The sequence below is a fragment of the Dysidea avara genome, chromosome 6, assembly GCF_963678975.1.
Source record: "Dysidea avara chromosome 6, odDysAvar1.4, whole genome shotgun sequence".
In the NCBI taxonomy this organism is placed as follows: Eukaryota; Metazoa; Porifera; class Demospongiae; order Dictyoceratida; family Dysideidae; genus Dysidea; species Dysidea avara.
Genome location: NC_089277.1, coordinates 6,376,491 through 6,401,550, shown reverse-complemented (window position 1 = coordinate 6,401,550; position 25,060 = coordinate 6,376,491). Strand labels below are relative to the sequence as shown.

General features: G+C 37.4%; 2 protein-coding genes across 2 annotated transcripts in view; both read left to right on the top strand.

Annotated features, from left to right (window-relative positions):
- The window catches only part of LOC136259047 (transient receptor potential cation channel subfamily A member 1 homolog), a 36,759-nt gene extending 26,781 nt beyond the window's left edge, over nt 1–9,978 (top strand). The window contains exons 13-20 of the mRNA XM_066052457.1: nt 3,997–4,171; nt 4,227–4,445; nt 5,147–5,170; nt 5,361–5,782; nt 6,909–7,085; nt 7,248–7,316; nt 7,366–7,551; nt 9,744–9,978. Of these exons, the coding sequence (XP_065908529.1) occupies nt 3,997–4,171; nt 4,227–4,445; nt 5,147–5,170; nt 5,361–5,782; nt 6,909–7,085; nt 7,248–7,316; nt 7,366–7,551; nt 9,744–9,878 (1,407 nt within the window). The 3' untranslated portion in view covers nt 9,879–9,978. The remainder of the gene's footprint in view (nt 1–3,996; nt 4,172–4,226; nt 4,446–5,146; nt 5,171–5,360; nt 5,783–6,908; nt 7,086–7,247; nt 7,317–7,365; nt 7,552–9,743) is intronic.
- A 6,720-nt stretch (nt 9,979–16,698) lies between these two features.
- The window catches only part of LOC136259046 (transient receptor potential cation channel subfamily A member 1 homolog), a 28,390-nt gene continuing 20,028 nt past the window's right edge, over nt 16,699–25,060 (top strand). Inside the window, exons 1-5 of the mRNA XM_066052456.1 lie at nt 16,699–16,835; nt 20,024–20,141; nt 21,988–22,183; nt 22,749–23,550; nt 24,022–24,205. Of these exons, the coding sequence (XP_065908528.1) occupies nt 20,034–20,141; nt 21,988–22,183; nt 22,749–23,550; nt 24,022–24,205 (1,290 nt within the window). The 5' untranslated portion in view covers nt 16,699–16,835; nt 20,024–20,033. The remainder of the gene's footprint in view (nt 16,836–20,023; nt 20,142–21,987; nt 22,184–22,748; nt 23,551–24,021; nt 24,206–25,060) is intronic.

Sequence of the window (25,060 nt, the reverse complement as noted above, 5' to 3'; positions counted from 1 at the left end):
CGACGTTTTAAACTGGAAAATTTTTTTTTACTGTAAAACGAACTTTTCAACTGTAATCTGGGTTCTAGCATTCATTACATGCCTTCCATGGCTTCTACCAGCTGAACCGCATGTGGCTTCCAGGGTATTAACCAAAGAGCTTCGAGGTTATCTGTGTACATAGAAACCACTTTAATGATGCATTAATACAAACAGTGGCTTTCTCCCTATCGCTAAGGCTTCTATTGTTCTACTTATAGTATCTTAATAAGGCCATCCATCGAGCTATTCATCACCATAGTTACTATTATTTCGATTAATTCCAATCATAATTTGTTGAAATATTTTCGAATAAGAGCCCGGAATAGCAATGATGAACACCAGACTGGATGGACACTGCGACTGATAGACTGTTAACTATAACAACAAGTAAGCCTGACTTGTTACATTCAATGATATGAATTCTAAAGTGTCAAGTGTGTTAGTCTGTCAGTTGTTTTAATATTAACCTTATTATGGTTATCATCCATGTTTGGACAATGGTGAAATGTAAGGTTAGCTTATAGCTGAAATGAATGACCCTGAGCAGTCTTAGAAATGATGGAGTGTACATGCACTACAACCATATTGTAATCTCTTGTTTGCATTAGTGTGTGATGGGCCCATGTTGAGAGGTCTTTGTGTCACCACAATGATGTTTATTTAATCAGTGCATGCATTTCTGCATTTAAGCAATTTGAGGCTATTCTCAGGACATTGAATATTAAACCTTTCTCAGCATCTGGGATTGCCTACTGCTTCAATTTAGAACCCCCCTTTTGAAATTCCTGCGTATGGGCCTGATGCGCATGTAGCCATGAATTATCAACCATTTACTAACATCACTATCGTAGATGATTATAAGAAATATACACACAACAATGCTGGAAATTAAAATTACATACAAGTAACAGTGTAAATTGTGAAGTTCTAAGTTCGAGGTTCTACCCGAACTCTGGGATACTTAGACTTCATCTCATTAAGTGAGCTGATCCTAACAAAGCTTCTTTCAATAATCTTGTGCACACCAGGTAGCATCTCTAAGTTCTTGGATAAATTAGGGTTAAATGATCCTAATGCACCAATGACTATAGGAAAAAATTGATACATCCAAGATTCCAAATCTACTGCAGTTCCAAGCTCAAGTCAACATACTTCAAGATCTTCTCTCACTCTTTATCTACAATATTTAAATCAGCTGGAATAGCAACATCAATAAGTATGGCAGAGCACTCTACACTATCATGAACTACAATATCAGGTCTGTGAGCTAAGATAATTTGATCAGTTCTGATATCAACATTCCACGAAATCTTTACATGGTTGGAGGTCACTACTGGTTGGGGGTTGTAGAGCCATGGTTTTTCACGAGTAGGTACCCCATAAAACTTGCGCATTTGCCTGTGGATCAATGTAGCCACGTAACACAGAATTGTGGTGTTTCAATTATTCAGTGGGAGCTAAAAATGGACATGAACTCAAGATGTGATATATAGTCTCGTCAGAGGAATGGCATAAGCAGCACAAAGGATCATCACAGCAATGTAATACATTAGCATTACAAGCATTTGTATGTAAGGCCTGGTCCTGAGCAGCTGTAATTAAAACTTCTGTTTCAAGTTTCAAATAGGACCATCGAAGCCACTTATAAGTACACTCAATCTTTGTTTAACGCTCCATAGCAGTAGGAAATTATTATTATTATTATTATTACTAGGACCGGGTCACACATAACCAAGTAAATTTGTTAACGTGTAAAACAACACAGCACACACACTACAGTACACTACACACACTAAACACAGTACACACACACACTACACTACACTACACACACTAAACACAGTACACACACACACTAAACACAGCACACACACTACAGTACACTACACACACTAAACACAGTACACACACTACAGTACACTACACACACTAAACACAGTACACACACACACTACACTACACTACACACACTAAATACAGTACACACACTACACACACACACTAAACACAGCACACACACTACAGTACACTACACACACTAAACACAGTACACACACACACTACACTACACTACACACACTAAATACAGTACACACACTACACACACACACTAAACACAGCACACACTACAGTACACTACACACACTAAACACAGTACACACACACTACACAGTAACACACTTTATTCAGACTAGTACTTCGACAGAAATTTATTCCAACCATGGCATTCCATGCGGTAAACAAACTAGTTAGGACTAACCTTCAAACACCTGTAAGTGAAAGTAATGCAGTTCAAGGCAGGAAGACAACGTTCTCAGTTTTAACTAAATAAACAAAAATATTTTAATGGCGCGCGTACGGCTGGTTGCTATGTATTCAGACAGGTTTTACGTGTTTGGCGACCTGTTTAACGCGCAGTGTGTACAGCTTGTTTTGCGGGTTGAACGTGGATTTTGAGTGAATTGCGCTGGAAAGTGGTTGTTAAGGAGTTCAATGTTTGTTAGAAGAAAGGCACTATTTAGAAAAGTGTCCTGCTTAACAAAGGCACCGAAGAAAAAACGCTCACTTCAATTTGACGTTCGGGTTTCGTCTAACTCAATTCCGGTGAGTGTTCTTGTGTGCACTACGCAGTTTCGTCTGGACATTAATTAATTAATTATTTAATTATTTATGACGTCACGTTCTTATTATTATTATTACTTGGTTATGTAATTAGAGCTTTAGCACTGAAGGTCTGACAGCAACTTGTGCTGCAGCCTTTGGATTGCCTAACCTAATAAACAGAAATGGAGACTTTAAGACTGTTTAACCTAGCTAGCCAATAATGAGGTGAAACAGAAAATAGGCCAAAAAATTCCTCCAACTCTGCAAAATCTAGGCAGGAGCCACACTCAGTCTCCTCCAGGAGGGATGGATTTCTTCCTAGTATTTATTACTATTAAAGCTTATCCTGCACTGAAAGTCTGTTGTCCTGTAGCCTTTGAGTTACCTAACCTAATAATAGAAATGGATGTTTTAAGATTACAAATAATAAGGTGAAACAGAAAATGGGCCAAAGAAAAGAAAAATGTAATTCATGGAAATTAATATTTAGATCATTTGCATGATTGGAATCAGAAATACAACCAGTTGAATAACACATCAAATGCATCTTTATCTATGCAACAACAACTAAAACTACTAGCCTTTAAACAGGTCTTTGCCTGTGAAGACTAAATAGAACAACCTGGCTGTTCATTACATGAAGGAACAAGGGCACATTTGGTAGCATTGTGTAGTAAATGGTCCAGCTTATCAGTCAAACGTTTTTCAGACTTATTGCAAATTAAGGATCTTTAAAACTTAAGGCAATATGTTTCCATTGTACATCAAACTGGTTGGCCTTGGCTGTGATTTATCATGTTCTTCTCCATTAAAATATGTGACTCACCTTCAACAGAAACACTTAGCCAAGCATAGGCATGCATTATGGGGGCTAGAATTCCCCACTTCTATGTTAAAGGGGCTTAGCCACTTTTAAGGATTGATATACTCTAATAGAGCTGTCTTGTATAAGTTAAAGCATTTAGAATTACATTTAGTATGAAATTCAATCTCAGAAAGCTAATTTTCAAAATTTTCTTTAGGGAATGCCTCCAGACCTCCTAGAAAGCATGTTTTCCACATACTGAGTGAGCTTTACACATTGTATGAATTGTATCAATCAGTCACTACCCTTCACTTTAAATTTTGTTGCTACACTCTTGTGGCCAAGTATGTATGTTGTAAACACCTTTGGATAGAAATCATTAGAATAGTCCAACCAATAAGTATGCATATTTACAAAGGAATTCATTTTTACAAGTATGTACCGATCAATTATTGGTCACTTATGCTAATTGTGAATGCATTTTACAACTAATGATGTGAATAAAAATCCTTTCTTGTCCATCTGACAGTCTTATGCACTCAAGAGTTGTTTGTTTCCCTCTACAGGTGGAAAAGGAACGTATCACCTTATTAAGTCATCCCTTGGTTACTAGTCTATTGAGGACCAAATGGCAACGTTATGGTCGCTGGCTGTACTGGCTCAACCTATCCACCTTCTTTGTGTTTCTCACTTTCCTAACACTATATGCCATATTGCTACCTCCTCCCAATACTAACCAGTGTAAGATATAGTTTGTAACTTATGATTGTGGGTTTGAATTTTCCTATCTCACCAGGTACTGGAGAAGCAGAGACATGTGATGGTCCCATTATTAGTGGTTCTATTGTGAATGGCAATCTAACTGTTGGGGTAATACAGAATGGTAACATAAGGATTAACGGCAGTCTGGTGGTAGATGGTAGCATAGTCAATGATACTGTTGTGGTTGATGCTAATATGACATTTATTGGAGCTGTGATGAATGGTGCTACCAGAATGGAAATAGAGTGTGATTGTTAGTATAAGTGTGTGGTGTCATTAATTTTGTCACTAAATTGTGCGTGCGTGCATGAGTGTGTGTGTGTGTGTGTGTGTGTGTGTGTGTGTGTGTGTGTGTGTGTGTGTGTGTGTGTGTGTGTGTGTGTACATGGTGTATGTGCATATGCATGGTAGGAGTGATTCATTGCTACTTCAAGTTTCACAACCTTCATCTGTGAGACTTAGTTACTAGTTCTACTATTTTCTGGACAGCAATGTCATTTGACATGACATGACTATTGGTGTTTTGCTTTTGCAATTGCTTTGTGTTTGTAGATAGAAAGACACCTGATGGTACCATAATACCATTCTAAGGGTGAATGCATCAAGTAGAAATAACACTCCTCAAAATCCATTTTTAATTTACACTTTCCATAATTGGTGTGGATAGACAGTGTAGAAGACTTGTTTACTTAATTTAATAAGGTGTACAGGACAACAGCCATAAATGACTACAGTGAAGATCAAATGCTTATCAAAATACTCATTTAGATGTGTAATTATGAATAAGGTAATAGCATACAAAATCACCAGATTTGAACTTTTTAGTCTAAAAAATAAAAACCTGTCTATAAGGTCCCTGATGCATTCACACTTAGAATAATAATATTATGCATGTATTAAATAAGTTGTTTGTGGTACTTACTTATATTGTACTTTTGTTTTACACGTTCGTAGGTGATGAAAAACGCTGCAGTGATGGTGAGTATACAGATACACATGTATGTGATAATAACAATATCGGAGCATTGAAAGGGCCTTCCAAAACTCATAACATTGAACAGGGTACCTACATCACATTCCATTATAAAGTTATTAGCAAAGTTTTGTTGTCCAATAACTTTATGCTGCTTTACATGTTTAAAAACTAATTGTTGTTTTGTTTGTATAGACTTTTCTAATGCAAGGAGGTCCTTCCTAAGATTTGCAGCAGGAGTTGTTCTTCTATTTTCTGTGATAAGATTACTCATTGAATGCCTACAATTTGTGTCAGATCGAGTTGGTTACATCACTGACTGGGAGAATTGGGTTGAAGTGTGCTTGTTCATATCATCAATCCTGTTTGCCTCTGGTGGTTTCGTCCAGTGTTGTGTATGTGTTGAGAATTGGCAGTGGCAATTGGGGGCAGCAGCCATATTCCTTGCTTGGCTTGACCTTGTGTTGTTCATGAAGAAGTTGCCATTGTTTGGTGTCTATGTGGTGATGTTCATCCAGATTGTGTACACTTTCCTTCGCTTCATGTTCCTAGCCTTGTTGTTCATTATTGCCTTTGGACTAGCCTTTTATATGTTGTTTGTTCAAGTTGATGAACCAGTGAGTTTCTTTATATGTGACATGCAATGCACACACCATGGACTTACCTTTGTCTTCTTAATGTCCCATTTCTATTCACTGCACATCTCAAGATTTTGATCATCAGTAGCTTGCTATGTGTTGAACATCATTCATAATTTTTCACTATACTTCCACAGTCAAAGTAAACTGACAGATTGGTTTTAAGCTAGCTTAACATATCATTCCTGTGTATAGGGCTATGTAACACGGGCAAAACATAATCAAAAACTATGCATGAAATGGCTATTTTGCTTATTAATGATCCATATAGGGGACAGTATATATCAACCTCCTACATTTGGCTCCATTTTTTCCTTTGTTGCAGTGTTACTGAAGTTCAACACAAAATTATGTTACCATAAATAAACAAGTAATATACAAAATAGTGAGGATTATCATCACCTAGCTACTAACTCACAGTAGCTAATTGAATTTGCACTTCAGGTGACGATCCCTTTTGTTTTATTGTCCCTACTAGCTAGTAAATTTCCTAAAATTACTACTATACACTTGTAATATGGGAAAGAGAGTATAATTGACACCATGTAGTCCTGTAAATCAGCATAACGTATAGTATTTATTTGTTGCATCCATCATTTATGTTAGCCGAACATTGATAGATGTTTGAAGACTTTTATCCTACTGAATCAACAAAAAGCTGAGATTGAGCAAGGATAAATGCATGCCCTTCTGTATGGGAAGATCTTCATGGTTAATAGAGGCAAAATTAATTTTGCAAAAAGGCTAAGAATTTGCCTCTTGGATTCCTGTTACATACAGGTCTATATGACTTTAGACACTCTCCTCTCTCATCATATTATATAACTGATACTAGTTGGGATCTTAGTAAAAATAATAAAATGTACTGAAACAAGAAGATTGTCATGTGATGTGCAATTTAATCCCTGCTTTAGCCATGCAGGTTTATTGCAGTGTTCCAAAAGTTAAAATAATTTAGTTTCAGTGCTATTTGTTATAAAATCACTAGCTAGTATATATACCAGGTTAAAAATCCTACTTTTGTACAGTTGTACAAACATTTGGTAGCAGATATAACTTCTGGCTGGACATCAATGTGTATTCATTAATTCCATGTGCTACACAGACTCGAGATCCATTCAAAAATCCTGCCAGATCAATGTTGAAGACGATGGTCATGACAGCAGGAGAATATGAATTTGACAAGATATTTTTTGCCACTCAACTTGACTTCATTACCATCTCCTACATCCTCTGGATAGTGTTTGTCATCCTCATGCCTATACTGCTGACCAACCTACTGGTGAGGGGGTGGGGCTGTGGTCATACACCCTTACAGGGATTTTCAATAGAGAATTTTCCAAGTACTTTTTGAATGCTTAGAAGAAAAAATTTAGCTGATTCAATAAAAAATTAATACTTTATTGTAATAGAATGTGTATGGTGCTTAACAATTACTTAACAGGTTGGTTTGGCTGTTGATGATATAAAACAAGTACAAGAAGATGCTGAACTGAAGAGGCTGGCATTACAGGTTCTACACACAACTACACTGTCACTATATCAATGCAGTACTCATCTAGGTAGAACTTGCCCTGAGTGCTGAGAAGTTTATTTCACGCTGGATTGGACGTCGTTATGTGGTTAGGAAGTTTGGCAAAGTGTATCCTAATAGACAGAACTCACTCTGGGAATACCTGCAGACATTTTGGGGAGTAGAACGTTTTGATGCTCCCACTAGAATAGCTAGAGCCATTCAGCCACAGCAGGTAAATTTAGATACTTTTATAAAAAGTATATAAGTATAAGGAATTTTACAAGTACAAGAAGATGACTATACACCTGAAGTGAAAATTTAATTCGCACCTTACCCATGCTCTAAAAGTAGTGATTAAAATTTACACTTCAGATGATTACTCTTCTGTACTTTTTATTGGAATGATCTCTACTAGCTTTTAAAGTTCCTTGGTTGTTAACATTTCGTAACGTAATTAATCCTTAGCTTGTGGACAGAGGTACGTATGAAGCTATAATTGGACAACAAAACTTACACCTCAATAACCACATGTCAGTAGCATTTTAACTTACTATCCATGTTCTACCTTACATATGGAGAACAACAGGTAATGCTCGCTAGAAACAATCTGCTTATGTTTGTTCACTATTGTAAACGTGGTGCAAAAATTACAAGATTTCTGGTATTTCTTACTCATGTGGTCAACAACACGCAACACACAAAGCTATTGATGTGTTACAGTAAGTGAGTTGATCAGTCAGTCAGTCAGTCAGAGAATTCTGTTAAATAAACTCTGTAGAAATTTGTCAGAAGCACTTTGGGTTGCTCTGAAGGCACTTGATTGTCCTTAATCAATTCTGCCAAATTGTCTTGAAGGAGAGGTATTATATATTTTGTGGTGGAAAATGTGAACCTTCAGGATCCCTACTATACAAAAGAGTTGAAAGTAGATGTCAAATTGAGAAGAAATCTATCAGTTTTTCCATCTATTCATTCCGCCAAATATTGGTAGTATTTCTAACAAGTATGAATGATTGATGAAAATGACTAACTAGTATTTAATCCAAACAAGTAGTCATTAGGCTCAGGCCTGTTATGCTCAAAATTTTACCTATAATGCTTTTTAGCAGTGCTCATAAATCAAGCCCATTACGAAGGGAAGCCATCACATGCTACCACCAAATTGACACCTTTCGCTGTAAGCAAAGATGAATGGGACACAAAAGAGGGCACTGGTAAGTCCATGAAGAATGCACTGTATGTACTGCGGTATGCAAAAAGGCATGTGTCCAGCTGAATCGATGTCAAACAGTGAAAGAATCGATCCCTTAGCTTTAGCTGTTTACGCTTGTCTGAAGCCATCAGTTACTCAGTCAGTCAGTCAGTCACTAGAAAATTCCATTTAATAGTTATTAAATTCCATGGCAACTTGTTGAAAGCCTTTCGGGTCGATCTGAAGGCTTTTTTGGGCTTAGTTTTGTCTAACCAATACTGCCTCATTGTCATCAGGGAAAAATGAGGGTGGTTTTTTTGGGTGATGTTTATTCATGTGTCAAGCCCACATCTTTGTGGTCCCTACTATACAGTACTATCATACTGTGTGATACTCCACCTGTTATATACAGGGTTACAAATGATGAACAGCATGAGAAATGCCTCTGCAATTGATCCAGTCCTTATGAAAATAAGTGACTGAACGTGTGCCCAGACTATCAATTACTGAAATACAAAATGGCCATTTCACTTCAGTTTCAGCTATATTCCACCTGTGATACAGAGTTACAAGTGAAGAACAGTACGAGAAGTGCCTCTGCAATCAATCCAGTCACATTGTGGAAAATAAAGTATTGAAGCCATGTCACATGATATCACCAATCAACACATATGTGGTAGTGGAGAAAGAAATGGAACACAAAGTAGGACAAAGGTACGTAAATCCGTGATGCATTATTATAGCTTGGTACATCTCAGGCGGAAGCAACATTGAACAGTGAAGAAATCAAACCTATAGCTTTATTCATAGTTAGCTGGAGGCATTCAGCCAGTTAATCAATTAGCAGAAAATTCAGTTAACTTTTTTCAAAATTTTATAGAAACTTGTTGGAATGGTTTGAGAGACATTTATGGACTTTTTTTATGCCTAACCAATACTGTGAAGTTGTTCTGAAGGAAAAGTGAGGCTGCATGAGCAAGAAAGCCCAAATCTCAATGATCTCTACTATTATACAGTATTGCCATGCTGTATGACCATACTTCAAATTCTAAAAATGTTGTTACAGTTTTAACTACAGACACCCGCTGTGTATTGCACCTCTTATGTGTAGTACATGTGTGTATGTAGTACATGTGTGTGTGTGTGTGTAGTGCGCGTAGTGTGTGTGCGTGTGTGTGTGTATAAAATATAAACCAGTCACATAAGTATATAATTATTACTCATTTACACAGGAAACTGAGGGGATACTATTGCGCAAGCTGACAGAGGAGATGAACCATCTAAAATCCACTGTTAACGATATGTCACTACTGATGCAAAAGATTGCTGAGAATCAGAACATTGACCTCAAGGACACTAGAAACTAAACACCACTACCACGTGCACACACATGCACTCTTTGTGTTTACTGATTATCAGTTTTGTATTTGTCTAAATGGCTTTCTGGAAATGTTACCAGCACCTATACCATGCAGTGACTAAATATTATATAGCTAAAAGTGCAAGGAGTCTAGGGGCATGCTTCTCTAGGAAATGTAGAGATATTTATATAAAAAGCAGGTAAAAACGTGAAATATTAAGCCTCTAGTACGAAGGCTATTTAGAACAGCAAACAGCTGTAAATGTGTATATCTTTCAACTATCAAGGATGGTCAGTGCCTATCAATGAAACTATAAAAATTACTTACATAATAACTATTATGCAGATTTTGCAAAAAATAAAAATAAATAAGCAAATAAATCAAAAACATTAGATCCATCATAAACACTACAGAGAAGCTGTACTGTATGCTATGTGTGTAGCTTCAATAACATTAAGGCAGTTCTTAAGGGAAATGAGAAGTTTAATGATAATGATTATAATCACATTCCTCCAGAAGTTTTGCCAACTCTACACTAGCTTATCTATGCTGCTTTCAATTATCAGTGGTACAACAAATCACTTAATATGTGGTAAGGAAATAAATGACACAGGCATACAGGATTGTGGAACTAATAGTTAAGTTTAAGTGGCCTATTATATACAACTTTGTATCTACTTCTATGACTAGTAATCTAGTTTTGCCTCAGGGTAGGAAAAAAATTGTTCCAAGATGGAGTAAGACTGGAGTAAATACAGAGTTAGTATCAGACAGTATAAGTTAGTATCAGTACATGAGTTTTGCTGTGAAATTTACACACTTTTATTGCGTGTTTGAGTATTCATGGATGAAAAGGTAACAAATTATTGTGGTCCAAGATAACAGCTTTATTGTTTCGAATGTATTACACTTAATGCTCATGCATTGATAATAGCCAATACAGATTCTGTTAAGGATTGTTATACATGTAGTTGCACCCTGTGTGGATTCTAGGCTGACTGCAACAGCAGAGCAGCTCACCAACTGTTATCAACTTTCAAATTGGTAGATGTACTGAACTGTTTTGAGGGTTGCACCACTTGTTAATTCAACCAAACTGAGATTCAAGCAGAAATAGTTAAGTTACTATACATGATATATTAAGCTACAATTTCTAATGATCTCAAGTCTTCAGTAGTCAGTACAGCAGAAAAAAGTCAAAAATGACTGCAGAAGAACTCAGAATGAGTAATTTATGTTTTTAAAAAAGCACTCTTCAACATGGTGAAGATACCACAGTTACCACACAGTAATGGGAGAGGTGACATTAACTAGAGTTAAGTGTATAATTAATAATTACTTCCTGCCCGCATCACATTTTGTTCTATTGGGTGATGGGTAGAGTTGGGCAATAAATCAATATTTCAATATGATTAAGGTATTAATATACACCAAATGGCATTTTTGTTATTGTGATAATTGAAGTATGGCAATATATTGCAAATACCGAGAGTAATTGTAGGATACCATTGGCATAAACATTACATGTGAGCCATTCCAAAGCATTACTGTGACATTAACAACCCTGTAAGTGATGCTGAGACAGTGAAGAGAATATTAGGATAATGAGTGTGCACGCAGGAATTAAGATTTACACTGACTGGATACTTTCAGTACACAACAATATACAGTGTTGTTGATGAGCCTATAACAAATTGCCTATGACTTAGAGATAACTTATCAAGCACAATCTTCTAACACAACTCAGACCTATACGTATGTAGCAATGTGCTGGGTATCAGACGGTGGCACATTTTAACTTGCCTCAAATACCAAGTTTAAACAATGATAGCTCTTTTTGTCCCACATGAATGACATGCATGATCCTCTACTGTGCTACTTCCAAAAAGCTTTATTACTTATTATTAAACTTATTTTATCTGACAGAATTTAGAGAACTATATACATAGACTGGAGAGTCAATGGTCATGTAATTACCCAAGGGCCAAAATGACTGTTCTATTGGAGCATTTTGTTGTATGCTTTATTAGAGTAAAGGGTCTCTGTATTTAATGAATGGCTGTTTAATTTGTTACGTAATTATGCTATATATAGATGTATTATAGATATTATGCTGTATAGATGGTGTACTACAGGTGGCTCACAGGGGCACCCAACACTTCAACTGTCACATAATTTCTTGTTCACACTTTTAGAGTCCTGGATGATGAGTGATTCAAAGTGCCGTGAACAATGGTTAAAGGTTTGAAGGTATGTAGGTGAACAATAATGACTGAGGAGAATTTTAAATAGATAAAGAACAGTACTTCAATGTGTCCCACAAGAGCTATACCCACTGTCTCATAATAGCAGCACTTTCTGTCGTCATCCTTTGTAACAGTTCAGGGTTGTCTTCTTACTTGTAAAATTCTGCAAATGAAGTTAATATCAGAGAGTTCACTGCATAAATCTTTCAACCTAATAAGAATCTCTTGGCTACAAAGCATGAGGTAGATACAGTAGCTACTATAATTGTGACCGAACTTTGGAAAATCAACCATGTGGGTGTAATTTGACATCTAAAATATTTAATGATCAAATAGCACAATTAACTGGGTAAATGTACTTGTTAATGATTGTAGGCCATTCTCAATGCCTTAAATTACAAGAAAAATTTTGAAATATATTTTTAAACTGTACCCTCCTCTTAATTGTAACTCTCTAAACATGGAAATTCTAATTACTTCATGCACGTTCATATTGGTGAGCAGTCACGATAATAGGAGTGCAACAATCTTGAAAACTGAATTACGCGTGCTCATTTGAAATACAAATAGAGCATGCATGGTTAACTGAATCTTGTATAGTACAAGTGGCAGTGAAAAATGCATGAGGACACTGATGATCATGTAACCTAATAATTGTGGCAATTTATTTTGATTTCTGTGACTGGCTTTGTGCGGTCTGCAGGACTCAGACCATTCTACAAAACATGATCATCTTACTTGTGTTAAAGATGCATCTGTGAGATATCTGGCTGCCATATATGCATACTTATTAACTTGCAGTAATAGAAAGATATATTTAAGGCTGCAGATGCTTGCATTACTAGCTATATGCACATATAAAAGCTATAAGTTTTCTGCTTGTGTGAAAACTCTGGAAATCTGTAAATTGGATGGCTGCAAGATTGAGGCTCTGCCCAAGTCATGCAACTTTTCAAACATGTCTTTAAACAGGCTAGCTATAGGACCAGGTGTCCAACAAAGCCTCAATAAATACGTTGCTTATATATAGTCGTTAAATTTATAGGTTAGTTACAATTAAGAAGCTCACGAACAAAGAATGATTGTACATTCAAAGTAGGATCACTTAAATTTTAACATCATAAGGAATTGTTTTCTTCTGTATTTGATGTAGCAAATTACATTGAATTATTTTGATGTCAGTGTCTTATACTGCAAGTGTCCAATAATTTGTTGATTGAGTGTGTTTTTATATTCTGAAAAACTTGATACAATAAAACAATTTAAAAAATTCACCAACAAGTAGAGCAGTAGTGACTGCATGCAGCTGTATCCCAATGCTAAAGTTTCAACATTTTCAAGAGGTGATTTACTTTCACAAAGGATTAAAATTAATAAGTGAGTCTCATAACCCACGTAATGGTCTCATTGGGTCATTGACCATGCCACATACTACTGCGTAGCTACTTTTCTGCACACAAGATATCAGGATAGGTACACTAGCTAGTGTTTAGAGGTCTGAAACTACTTGGAATAGGATGGATTTCAATTTATAGGATCAAATGATTCTGAAGTGGATTAAAATTGCTGTTATTGCTCTAGACCATTTATATACATAGTTATTCAAGTTAGTTACTGTAACTGCCACCAGTTGGTGCAGAGAGTTGAGGCATAACAATAAGTCTAGCTATATTATTATTATTGTGACAAGTACTATAGAGGGGTAATGGTTAATGACCATGGTCCGCCTGCCACACTTGATATCTAGATGAAAACAGAAAATCACCAAATAGCTCAGTAGTGGTCGTAGTGCTTGCACACAGATCTTGCAATTATTTCTGAATCTCGTACATTTCTATCTAATCGCACATATATATATATATATATAGTATCTAACAGCATACAAACACTTTCAGGCTAGAACAAGGGTAGTTATACCATGCTATAATGTCGGAAATCTGAAATGCTGGTTAGCTATTAACTTTATCTTTTACTGAATTGTATGCTTGCGGCTGAAGGATTTAGTTGGTGATCTCCATCATTTATCTTTCGAGTTCACCTTGGTGGAGAGTCTCTTACTCACGAACAAAATTGGACTCAATCCATTGGGATGGGTCACAGTGTATGGCTATGCATACATATAATACCGGCTGTGTGAGACCAGTCACATCTCAAGACTATATAGCAAACACAGAAACATGAGCCATGAGCTAAGGCCATTCCAAATTTCTGGTCCTTGTTGAATTAAAAACTGGATGAGAGCAGGAGGGTTTGGCCATCATTTACATGCAGGTTAACATGATTAAATTTCCTTTACTTTTAGCTAATAGAAAATTTGCAACAATGAAACACTGAGCAGGTAATAAAAACTGCTAGCATTAAGTACATAGCTGTAGCTACAAAACAGCAACAAATACCATAAAACATTCACGTAGGTCTATACTGCATTATATGTACAGTAGATAGCTAGCATATGAACAAAATTAATTTGCTACAAAAACACACATTATTTTGTTTAATCACGGAATTCACAAACTAACTTGCACAACTACATAGTGCTTTTGTTTAATTGTAACATTAATGTAGTGAAGGTTATAATGGGTTCAGAGTGTTCCGTTCCAAACATCCGCCATTCAATTTGCCATAGAAAAAGTAAGTGATTTCCAACCTTAAAATCACATGCTTAAAAATTTCTGATTTCCTTCTGCTATAGCTCATTTTAATTGCTATTCACTACTCTTTCCAAATCGGAATCTGAGGTATCTATCACGTGTCATGGGTTATTTAGCCTATTATTACATACCCTTGAAACGCCCAATACAAAATGTATGGGAAAATTTGTTACACCAGGTTGGTTAGGCCATTTCAATGTGACAAAATTTCCATGAATTGGACTTATTCTGGCATCATTGTACTCGCAGAGTCATACCACATCTGGAAAATTAATAATAGACATGAGGTAGGTGGAACACAATACTATAATGAATTTATTTTTAGGCTGTGCCTAGTCACGGCAATCACGTGAATAAAAAAAACTTAGACAAACAACCTAAGAAAATGAAAAACAAATTTGGACAAAGCGAGGCTCGAACCTGAGACCTCCCACACTCTAGCCCAGCACTCTACCACTGTATCACTGTGGTTCCAGCTACCCTATTTCCTTAGTTTGTACCTTATATAATTATGTCATTCACAAAGAAGCCTATATAAATAACACTAGTAAAGAAGAAACCAAACCTGAACCCTGACCCTAACCTAACTCTAAAGTACATGACGTGTCCCCTAAAGTTGAATTCTCGGGGCATACTACTACTAAAGTTGAATGCTCGGGGAATTCTACTAGGCACGTGCCCTAAAGTTGAATACTCGAGGGGTCAGCAACCAACCAATTAGCACCAAAAATTGCCTACAGATATTAGCAGATTTCTCAAGATTTTGGAAAATTGTTGCAGAGATTTCCAAGGATTTTTGGAAAGGTTTCAAAAAAAACCACACGTAATTTCCGGAAATGTCCTATAGATTCCTGAGAATCTGAAATTAAAGATTTCAAAATATTTTAGTAAGGATTTTCAGAATTGACCGACAAGATTTTAAGCTGGTTGCTGACCCCTCGCGAATACTTGGGGAATACCGTATAGAGGGAAACTTTGGTGGGGGAAAACTTTGGCGATTCGCTACAAATTCGCCAAAGTTTAACCCACCAATTACTTGTAGCGCCTGAGATTAGCATCTTCATACATAGTAGTCTCATGCCCAGACCACTTTTTTTTGTGTGGGGGTGGGAAAAAAGGCCCCACCCCCACACAAAAGAAGAAAAAAGCGGTCTGGGCACGAGACTATCTTCATAGCTACAGATTGAGCTTGAATTCGCCAAATGCGATTTAGCTTGCTATTCGCCAAAATTTCCCTCGGTACTAGACTCGTGCCAACCCTAGCTCGCCTCAAACTCAACAAAAGCTTACCTTCATACAACTAGTGTGTGAATTCTGGTTGACTGCGCCATGACTTTAGCAGCAAAATGTCCAGTCACGGTGCCGTGACTCTAGGCACAGCATTATTTTTGGACATGCCTGCTCTAGCTGGCATTTTTGCCATGAACAAAAGTATAGCAATATCCACAAACTTCGTGATTAGGCTGGCAATCCAACTTTGAGTATGGGAGACAAATCACACTGTACGTATATTGCATGCAATCTTCTCAGTCTTCCGGTACTCAGAGCATAGCTCAGAGCATAGCTCAGAGCAAGCTTTCTTGTGCATAACATTAGCCCAACTTCAATCATCATTGCTGCAACCATAGGTCGTATCTATGCGGCTGCAACATCTTGTACAGACTTCTTAATTCCTGGACACTGTGGACATTTGTCCGAGAAATCAACATGAACAAAATCTAAAAATATTAGTAGATTATACCATAGATAATATATATTATCTATGATTATCCAGTAATTCACAATGCATGCATGCAACTTCTTCGAGGCACTTAACAGAACCCACTTAACACTCACCATTAAATAGAATATTCAGGCATAATACCAAATAGTGGCATAAATCAGAAAGCCAAAAACTGATGAGTGATGACCAGAAACAGGATTACCGCGCGCTCGAGAGCAGATTGAGAGCAGTAGATGCGCGCAATCTAGAGCAGTAGGTGCGCGTTTATTAGGAAAGCCTTCTTTTACAGCCGCGCCGTTACTCCTGCGAGTCATTTTCTTAGCCCGGTCTCAGATTCGCTAAGGTAAGTAGCACGTGTTGTACTGTATTGATCAGTATGGGTGATAAATTGTAAATGTATGGTCGATTAAATCACATCCTACTCGTACATACATCACATTCCCAGCGATAGCCTCCTGGTTTGTTGCGTTCTGCACAATAAATTGGGAAGACAAAAGCGCAAGCAAGAAGTAGAACTATGCGAGGAGCACAAAGCAGTGGTAGGATTGGTATTATAACATTTGGACCCTTACTTGGGTATACAAACTATTCAATCTCTACTTCAAGAAGAATGTTCATGCAATGGTCAGGAGAGTCTTGATTGTTGGCAACTATCATTCTATTTTTGTGTTTTTTTTTCTTTCCACACCCACTTGTGGGATATTTTCTTGCCCGATCTGTGGCTGTGTGTGACTGAGAACTCACTTATTATTGTACTATATTTTATGATGCATTGCTTCTCTGTGTTGTTTCTTTGGGCAAAAAGAATATCTTTTCTCCCATTGCTTCAGCTTCTCCAGTTGTAATTTTATTGACCTTAAAATGCATGTACATTGGTGGTTCATTAACTATTGCAAAATATATTACCTGCACAACAGCCATGGGGATAAAGAAAATATTAAACTAAGAATGGATATAGCAGAGAAGGTTGGACAAGCCCCTATGACATATTGCTACATGTAATTGCACAAACATGGCGTTTGAAGTCAGCATCATCAGTGGGAAGTACTTTTATCACCTATACGAGGGTATGTACAATCTATCAAAGAAAGCTACACAAGGTGTAGGGTGGCTGAAAAAAAGGCTCTGGGATCTATAATTTATTAATATCAATTCGTGCACATTAGAATACTTTTTGTTAATACTGAGATGCTGGGATTTAATGGGTTGAACTTTTCTTTGAGATCACATGAGATGTTTGATGATGTGTGACTCTCTGTGAATACAGTAAAAAGCTAAGTGGAATTTTTAAATTCTAAATAAGGTTAATTCCAAAAATAGTAACTGTAATTGCTACACAGTCACATTACAAAAATGTTCAGACACATATAATTAATAAACCATGTGGAAGAAGGTCTGTATGTGAGAAATGGGAAACAATGAATCTGCTTGGAGTGGGATATTTAATATTATTACGGGATTAAAAGTGAAGGCTGGGATGAGAAACAAGTCATAAAGTTTGTTTGGCCAAATTATCCATAGCAAACTTCTGCTTTTATAGATGTGCTAAAAATCTAGTACTATAGCCAGCGTTATGGCTAATAAAAACTTAGCTACTCTTTATGTGTATTCGTACTTGGTAATACAAGGTATCTGGTGATCTATTGTATTTCATGTGTAACACCTTTAAATCCCTCCCAGTTCTGAGAAACCCCTTGTTTGGGAGGTGTATTTTGTCCAAGGGTCTACAATATGGTCTTTGCTTGTACAATAATTGGTAATTCTCAAAAATTAATGATTATCAGAAATACGTAATCTGAGTGAAATGAATGATCCTTGAATTGGAAATAAACTGCAAAAAGAATCTTTAATCCACAAAAAAATACATACCTTGGAAATTTGTACGTACAGTATATGTGACTGTCTCTAGAGATGTACCGGTGATCGGATCGGCTGCCGATATGGCTATTTCTACTATATCGGTAATCAGCACAAATGCTCTGAGAACCGATATCGCTACCGATAGTTTGCATGGCAAATATGAGTACCAGCAAAGCAATGAAAAGCCTTTTGCTCACTACAAGCGAATAGAAAGTCTCTCTGCATAAAAACGATAAGTTACGAGAAGCCATATGACTGTATGTGTAAGTACTGCTACTGTATTTGTGTTAGGATATTCTTACCCAGATCTTCTGAAAACGGTAGCTGTTACACTTTTAGAATAAAGAACTGCACCACAGGAAAGCTGAACTGATAATCTGTGTATAGTAGCCATCTTGAAAACTAATCAAAACACGGAGTAATCTGGACAAGGAAGCATGTATAAAATATTTATGGTGCCTAATTGTCTGGGTTGTGTATTAGAGGCAACACCATCATAGGTAACCAGGTATTGCTGTGCCTTATAGTTACATCACTTCTGTTTTCTCCAAAAAAAATCATTAGAATAATATGCATCATGCAGTAGCTACCTATTTGATTTAGAATATACAATAATCGGATCGGTATAATTGGTATCGGCTCTTTTAGGTACAGATTAATTATCGGTACAACTGAAAAATCCTTATTGGTACACCTCTAACTGTCTCTGGGAAAACTGGTCTTATCGCCCATTTAAAAGTATCGAGAAATGCCGGTTTTATATATTCAGAGTGTTGTAGCTTGCCAATGGTGGTAGCTACACGTACCAAATTTTCACACATTTTACAACAATTTATTACCTTCCAGATTATTCACTGAAGTAGTCAACAGCTAAGTTTCCCGCCATTTTAGATAGTTTGTTTAACCAAGGTTGGCTGTATCAGGTGAGCTCTAAAAGGGATGGAAGGCGGGAAAGATGCTGTTTAAAAATTGAAGAGGAATGTTTTGAGATGAATTAGGCCAAGTTATGGGCCAAGTTATGGGCCATTCATGGCTCAAAACTGGCTAAAATAAAAGGAAATTTTCAGCACAGGTCATTGTTTAATACCATGGACCACACAGAGCCATCTCCTGGTTGGCCAGGGTTCCATCAAGATCCCAGACCACTTGTACGGCTCGCCACTATGCTTGAAAAAAGCAGCTAGCAAAAGCAGACCACTTTACTCTGGTCGACTGTGAAAGTGAAATTTGATACACTGTGAAGCTTTATGTGTGTGTGAAAAAAAAATCTAATTTCCTGTCTTGGGTGATAAGACTGGTCTTCGCAGATACAGTCACATATGGTACCTGAAAATGTGGACACCGTGTTAATTTGTAGTCCCATTTATAATATATTGCACATTTAGGCCATTGAAATAAAATGTGTCTGACAAAATCAATCCATAATTTCAAAGTTTTAAATTCAAGAACTTTTTCTGTGGACATGATCATATACAGGAGACATCTAGGATCTATTTCTGCTGTGGAAACTTCCTGAGGGTAGGGCATCTCCTTAAAATATGTTTGCACTTATGTTATTATTATTATTAACACTTTACAGTGACGAGCACTGAAGGTCTGACAGCAACTTGTGCTGCAGCCTTAGGATTACCTAGCCTAATTGTATTGGACTTAGTGTGTTTTGTATTACAGGTAGTTCAAGATGTCTGCTCAACCACTGAGACCAGGATCTCCTGCAGAGCCAGTTGAACTAGTTCCCATCAGGGGTGAAGAACCAGGACAAAATAAACCTAAGATTTCTCTGCAACAGGTGGGCAATATTTGGAGTTTATGTCTTAATGTACATGTGGCAACATACATGACATTTAATTAAGTTATGTGTTGATGGTTTAGTGGTGGACACATGCCAACCCTGTGAAGTTTTAAGGTTTGTATGAAGTGCCAGCCACTTGTATAGCAGTAGTAAAATGCACCTGGTAAACACGAGTAGCTTTTACTTGTGGTATACATCCACCTTAAATTTAAACTTACTATGAAGATTATGTATATGTTTGTCTTGCAAATGTTACTATATCTGCATGCATTATTACAAAAAAAGGAAACAAAGTTACAATACTTAATAGCATGCTGTGTGTTAATTTATAAAGAGTTGATTAATTCAAGGAATAGTATTTACTGGGGGCCTGGTTTTTAGAGGTAGCACAGCATAAACTTGTTCTGTTGCTTCCTATTGAACTCTTTGTAGACAACCATAAAAGTCTCAAAGTGTTTCATTTTTATTTAATTGGTATCGTGAATAGAAACAATTTAACACTACACATTCCCATAGCTACTGTACCATGCATGCACAGTGACATACAGTGGAACCCCATTTATCCGGATTCTTGGTTAACCGAACTACGGAAATGACTACTTTGAGTAGAGTCGTAACTTCTATTAGTTGAATATAATACCGATATTTTTACCAATGTTCTTTATGCTATTTTAAGGCTGTTTATACACAGTTTCAGAGAAATGAACTTTTCAGACTTATGGACCACCCCTGGGTTTGGATAACTGAGGTTCCACTGTAGTCTAGTTGCTTGCATACATACAGTAGTCCAAAGTGCACTAAATATGAAATAAGGCTTTTTTTCTAGAGTTTAAACTCTTATAATGTTAGAGCTATGAATTTAAACTTCAGTTTCTTTTTGCATAACTGTCCTCTAATATTTTCACTGGAAACTGTTTAGAGTATCCATTAATGTGTAGGATTCAGCCATAACTATATTTGGTGCATATTACTTTGGTGGCTACTACTATTAATCAGTTAGTGTAATCTAACAAACTATACTACAAATTTTAAGATGCACATACATGCAGAAATTTCATGACGTATGATTTGTTCAATAGCTTGTTACGATGTTCTGTCCAGTTTCATAGCTTTACTTCATTGTTGAGAATTACATCATTTAAATCAAAGAGTACATCTCGTACTCTAAAAGCTAGATATTATGTTGCTTGGATAAGGTGTTTGATAACTGTCAGTTGCCTGGTGTCAGAGCGTGGCGCTTGGCCAGAATCTGGGTGGCCTGTAGATCAAGTCACGATGGGGTTGGTCTGGGTGGCCTGCGGATCAAGTCACGATGGGGTTGGCTTTTTTTCAGCCCTTCTAGATATTTGTCCCGTTTCAGTTTAGGATATTTAGCTCAAAGATTTTCGCTTAGGCGGCTATGGGTAAACACCTTGAACAGGCTCTGCCTTCTGTGTACACCTTCCAGTACCTAACAGTAGATAATAACAACAACATTTCCTACGTAGGTGGCCTCCCCAAAGTTGGCTCCGAGCGTGGTGTTTGGCTGAAATCTGACCTGCGGATCAAGTCACGATGGGGTTGGCTTTTTTTCAGTCCTTCTAGGTATTTGTCCCATTTCACTTTAGGATATTTAGCTCAAAGATTTTCACTTAGGCTCCTAGGCTATGGGTAAACACCTCATACAGGCTCTGCCTTCTGTGTACACCCTCCAGTGCCTAACTGGTAAAGTAGATAATAATAATAACTACTCTAATGTAGTTTAATTTCTGTAATAACTACATGTTTGTATTTTAAAATCTGTGGATGAGAATTAAGCAACTAAATAAGTTTTAGTTGTGTACTCATGTTCTGCATACTGTAGGCTGCTAGAGATGACAAGTACGATGTAGTGAAGGAATGGATGGAATGGTACGAACGCCATCCAATAATGGACAGAAGAGGAAGGAAGAAAGCTAACCCGGTTGATGAGAAGGATCCTGATGGGCTTACTGCACTTCACTATGCTGCCCGGTTCAACAGGTTTAAGATCCTGCAGTACCTTTTGACTGAGAGCCCAGGTGTGTGTGTGTGTGTGTGTGTGTGTGTGTGTGTGTGTGTGTGTGTGTGTGTGTGTGTGTGTGTGTGTGTGTGTGCACATGCATGCATGTGTGTCTGTCTGTCTGCACGTGCATGTGTGTGTGTGTGCGTGGCTGGCCCTGACTATGTGGTGGAGACCAGGTAGGGTCAGGGTGCTCGCCTTGCAAGCCAACAACAGGGTTTACACCATCCACATAGTCCATCTGGGATGGACAGCATGAACTAAGAAGAGACTCAAGCGATTTATAATTTATGCCAAATGAATGGATGGACTCCTTGGGACTCCATTCATTAAATAATTAGGCAGGTGGGATGGGGACCAGATCACAGAAGAACCTGGGACAGCAGTCAAGAAGAGAGAAAGTGTGTGTGTTCAGATTTGGTTCTAGCAATACATGTGCTGTATCACTCACGTAGTGCATGTTTGTACGTACAACATTACATTATGTTAATGATTTGGGACCACAGTATGTGTATGTGTTTGCATATCCATTAGTAAGTGAATCAATTGCTTTGTGTTATCATGCACAATTTTGACCTCCACAGATGTCAATGTAAAGACAGAGTTAGGCTTCACTCCACTGCACTACTCAGCCAAGTATCTACCTCGTATTACTGATGAAAATGAAGATACTGAGTCAGAAGTTACTACTGTTGTTGTTGAGGTCACCCGCAAGTCATCAAGTGCTCGATCTATTGCCCTCCTGCTGCAGTGCAATGCCAATCCAAATATTCAGGACACAGATGGGTTGACTCCTCTTGCCATAGCTTGCCAACGTGGTAACTACTTTGCTGTTGACCGGTTACTACGAGCTGATGGGATAGATATTGCCGTTTGTGATAACCAAGGCTCTACGCCATTACATGAGGCATGTGAGTATGGCTCAGAGAAAATTGTTGAACTGTTGCTCAAGAAAGGGGCACAGATTCTGGAAGCAGATAGAGATGGAGTTATACCACTTCATGTAGCATGTCGTGAGGGACATGTAGCCATTGTCAAACTGTTGTTCCTTCATGGCTACCATATGAAAGAAGGCTTAGTTAAAGCTGAGGATATACATGGCAGTTCTGCACTACATTTTGCTGTTGAAAGTGGCGTTAAAGATATTGTTGAGGTCCTTCTGTTAAATGGTTCTGATCCCATTGCTCAAAAGAAAAATGAGGTTACACCCTTGCACATTGCTGCTCGTAATGGCCATATCGAGATTGCTAAGTACTTGCTGCAGTATAAGGGACAGTCTAAAGAAGGATTTGATATAATTGAGATGATTGAGAGGGAGCAGAATACACCATTGCATTTTGCTGCGCACTTTAACCAATGTGAAATGATTGAGTACCTGGTGTCTGAGTAAGTGAATAAGATATCCACCTACACTGCACATATACACAATACACATTAGTGCTGAAACAAATAGCTATTTTTACTATTCGAATAGTTGTGAACAAAACGACCGAATATTCAATTATTTTGTATCTATTGAATAAGTACTGAACCTTTTGTTAGGGAGCAAGGTAAAGCCTAAGAGCTATTTCTATTTTTTCTAAAATAGAATTTTACGGCATAGATAAATCAGTTCATTCACAATCTTAAGTTTCAAGGCTGGCTTTTCCATCTGAATACAGTGTACAAAGTGCTAACTATTATTTGAATAGTGCGTTAACGAATCGAATAGTGTCATGCCAACCGAATAGTCAAATAACTGAATAATCGTTTCAGCACTAATACCCATACACTATACGCATACCACACACCATATGTGAACACACATTTATTCTCTACTTTAATAGAGGTTTAAAGTTAATTCTTCATGTCCCACAGAGGAGCCAACATAGAGGCCCTTGATGAGAAGTCATTCACTCCACTATTGACAGCAGTGGCGTGGGGCAAGAAGGAAGCAGTAGAGTGTCTGTTGAGGTTGGGAACTGAAGTTGATGCCACGGACAAGGACGGATCAAGTAGCGTCTTCTGGGCTACCAAGCTGAACTGTGTGGAAATCCTGAAGGTGATCATACATACAGCACATTTCTCTTAATTTTTCAGCCTAGAATCATATCACTGTGTTGCTCAGGTTTTTCTTCTGGGTGAGAACAAAGTGGACACCTCCCTGAGCATTCCCTCCCCTTTTTACCTTTTCCCCTACTGTTTAGTAGCCTCAGTCATGTGTGAAAGAGTATAACACTAAGGAAATTCATGATTCCCGTTATGGGAAATGTTGCAATTCCCATTATTGAAGGACACTTCCCATTGTGGGAAATCATAAATTTCTATTGTTTTTTTTTAATTGGGATTAACAGCTAGCTCTGGGCTTTCTATTTACAGTTATACGTACATGTAGGTTGGCTGTTTTTGTTGGGACACACATGCTGTACACATGATGGAAATGTCCCCGTAGAAAAGGTAACTACAATTATAACCTTTCATAATTGAAAGGGAATCATGAATTGTGACCGGATCTGTGAAAACCCGACATAATGGTGCAAGTCTATGTAAATTTTCAGTATAGGATATTGATTGCAATGGGTAAAATATTTGCCTAATAGTGAAATTTTTTAATGCTTTGTTCTTTGTGAAGAAAGGGTGTATTGATAAAAACCTGGATATCATCTTATTCAAGGGTAGTTTGAAAATCTTTGTTACATAGCAGTAGACTAAAGGATGCGTAAGTTATGGGAATTTGGTTATGTCATGTTGAAGCAATCATACGTGATCGATCTTTCTTCACTGATTTTGTCTCTGTGTGTATTGAAGAAATCTAATAGAAGGGAAACCTTACCCATTAATGGACTCCCCTTTTCATGGCGAACATGATGATGCAGGTTGCAGCTCTGTACTGCATTGCGTTTGTAAGCTGCAGCCA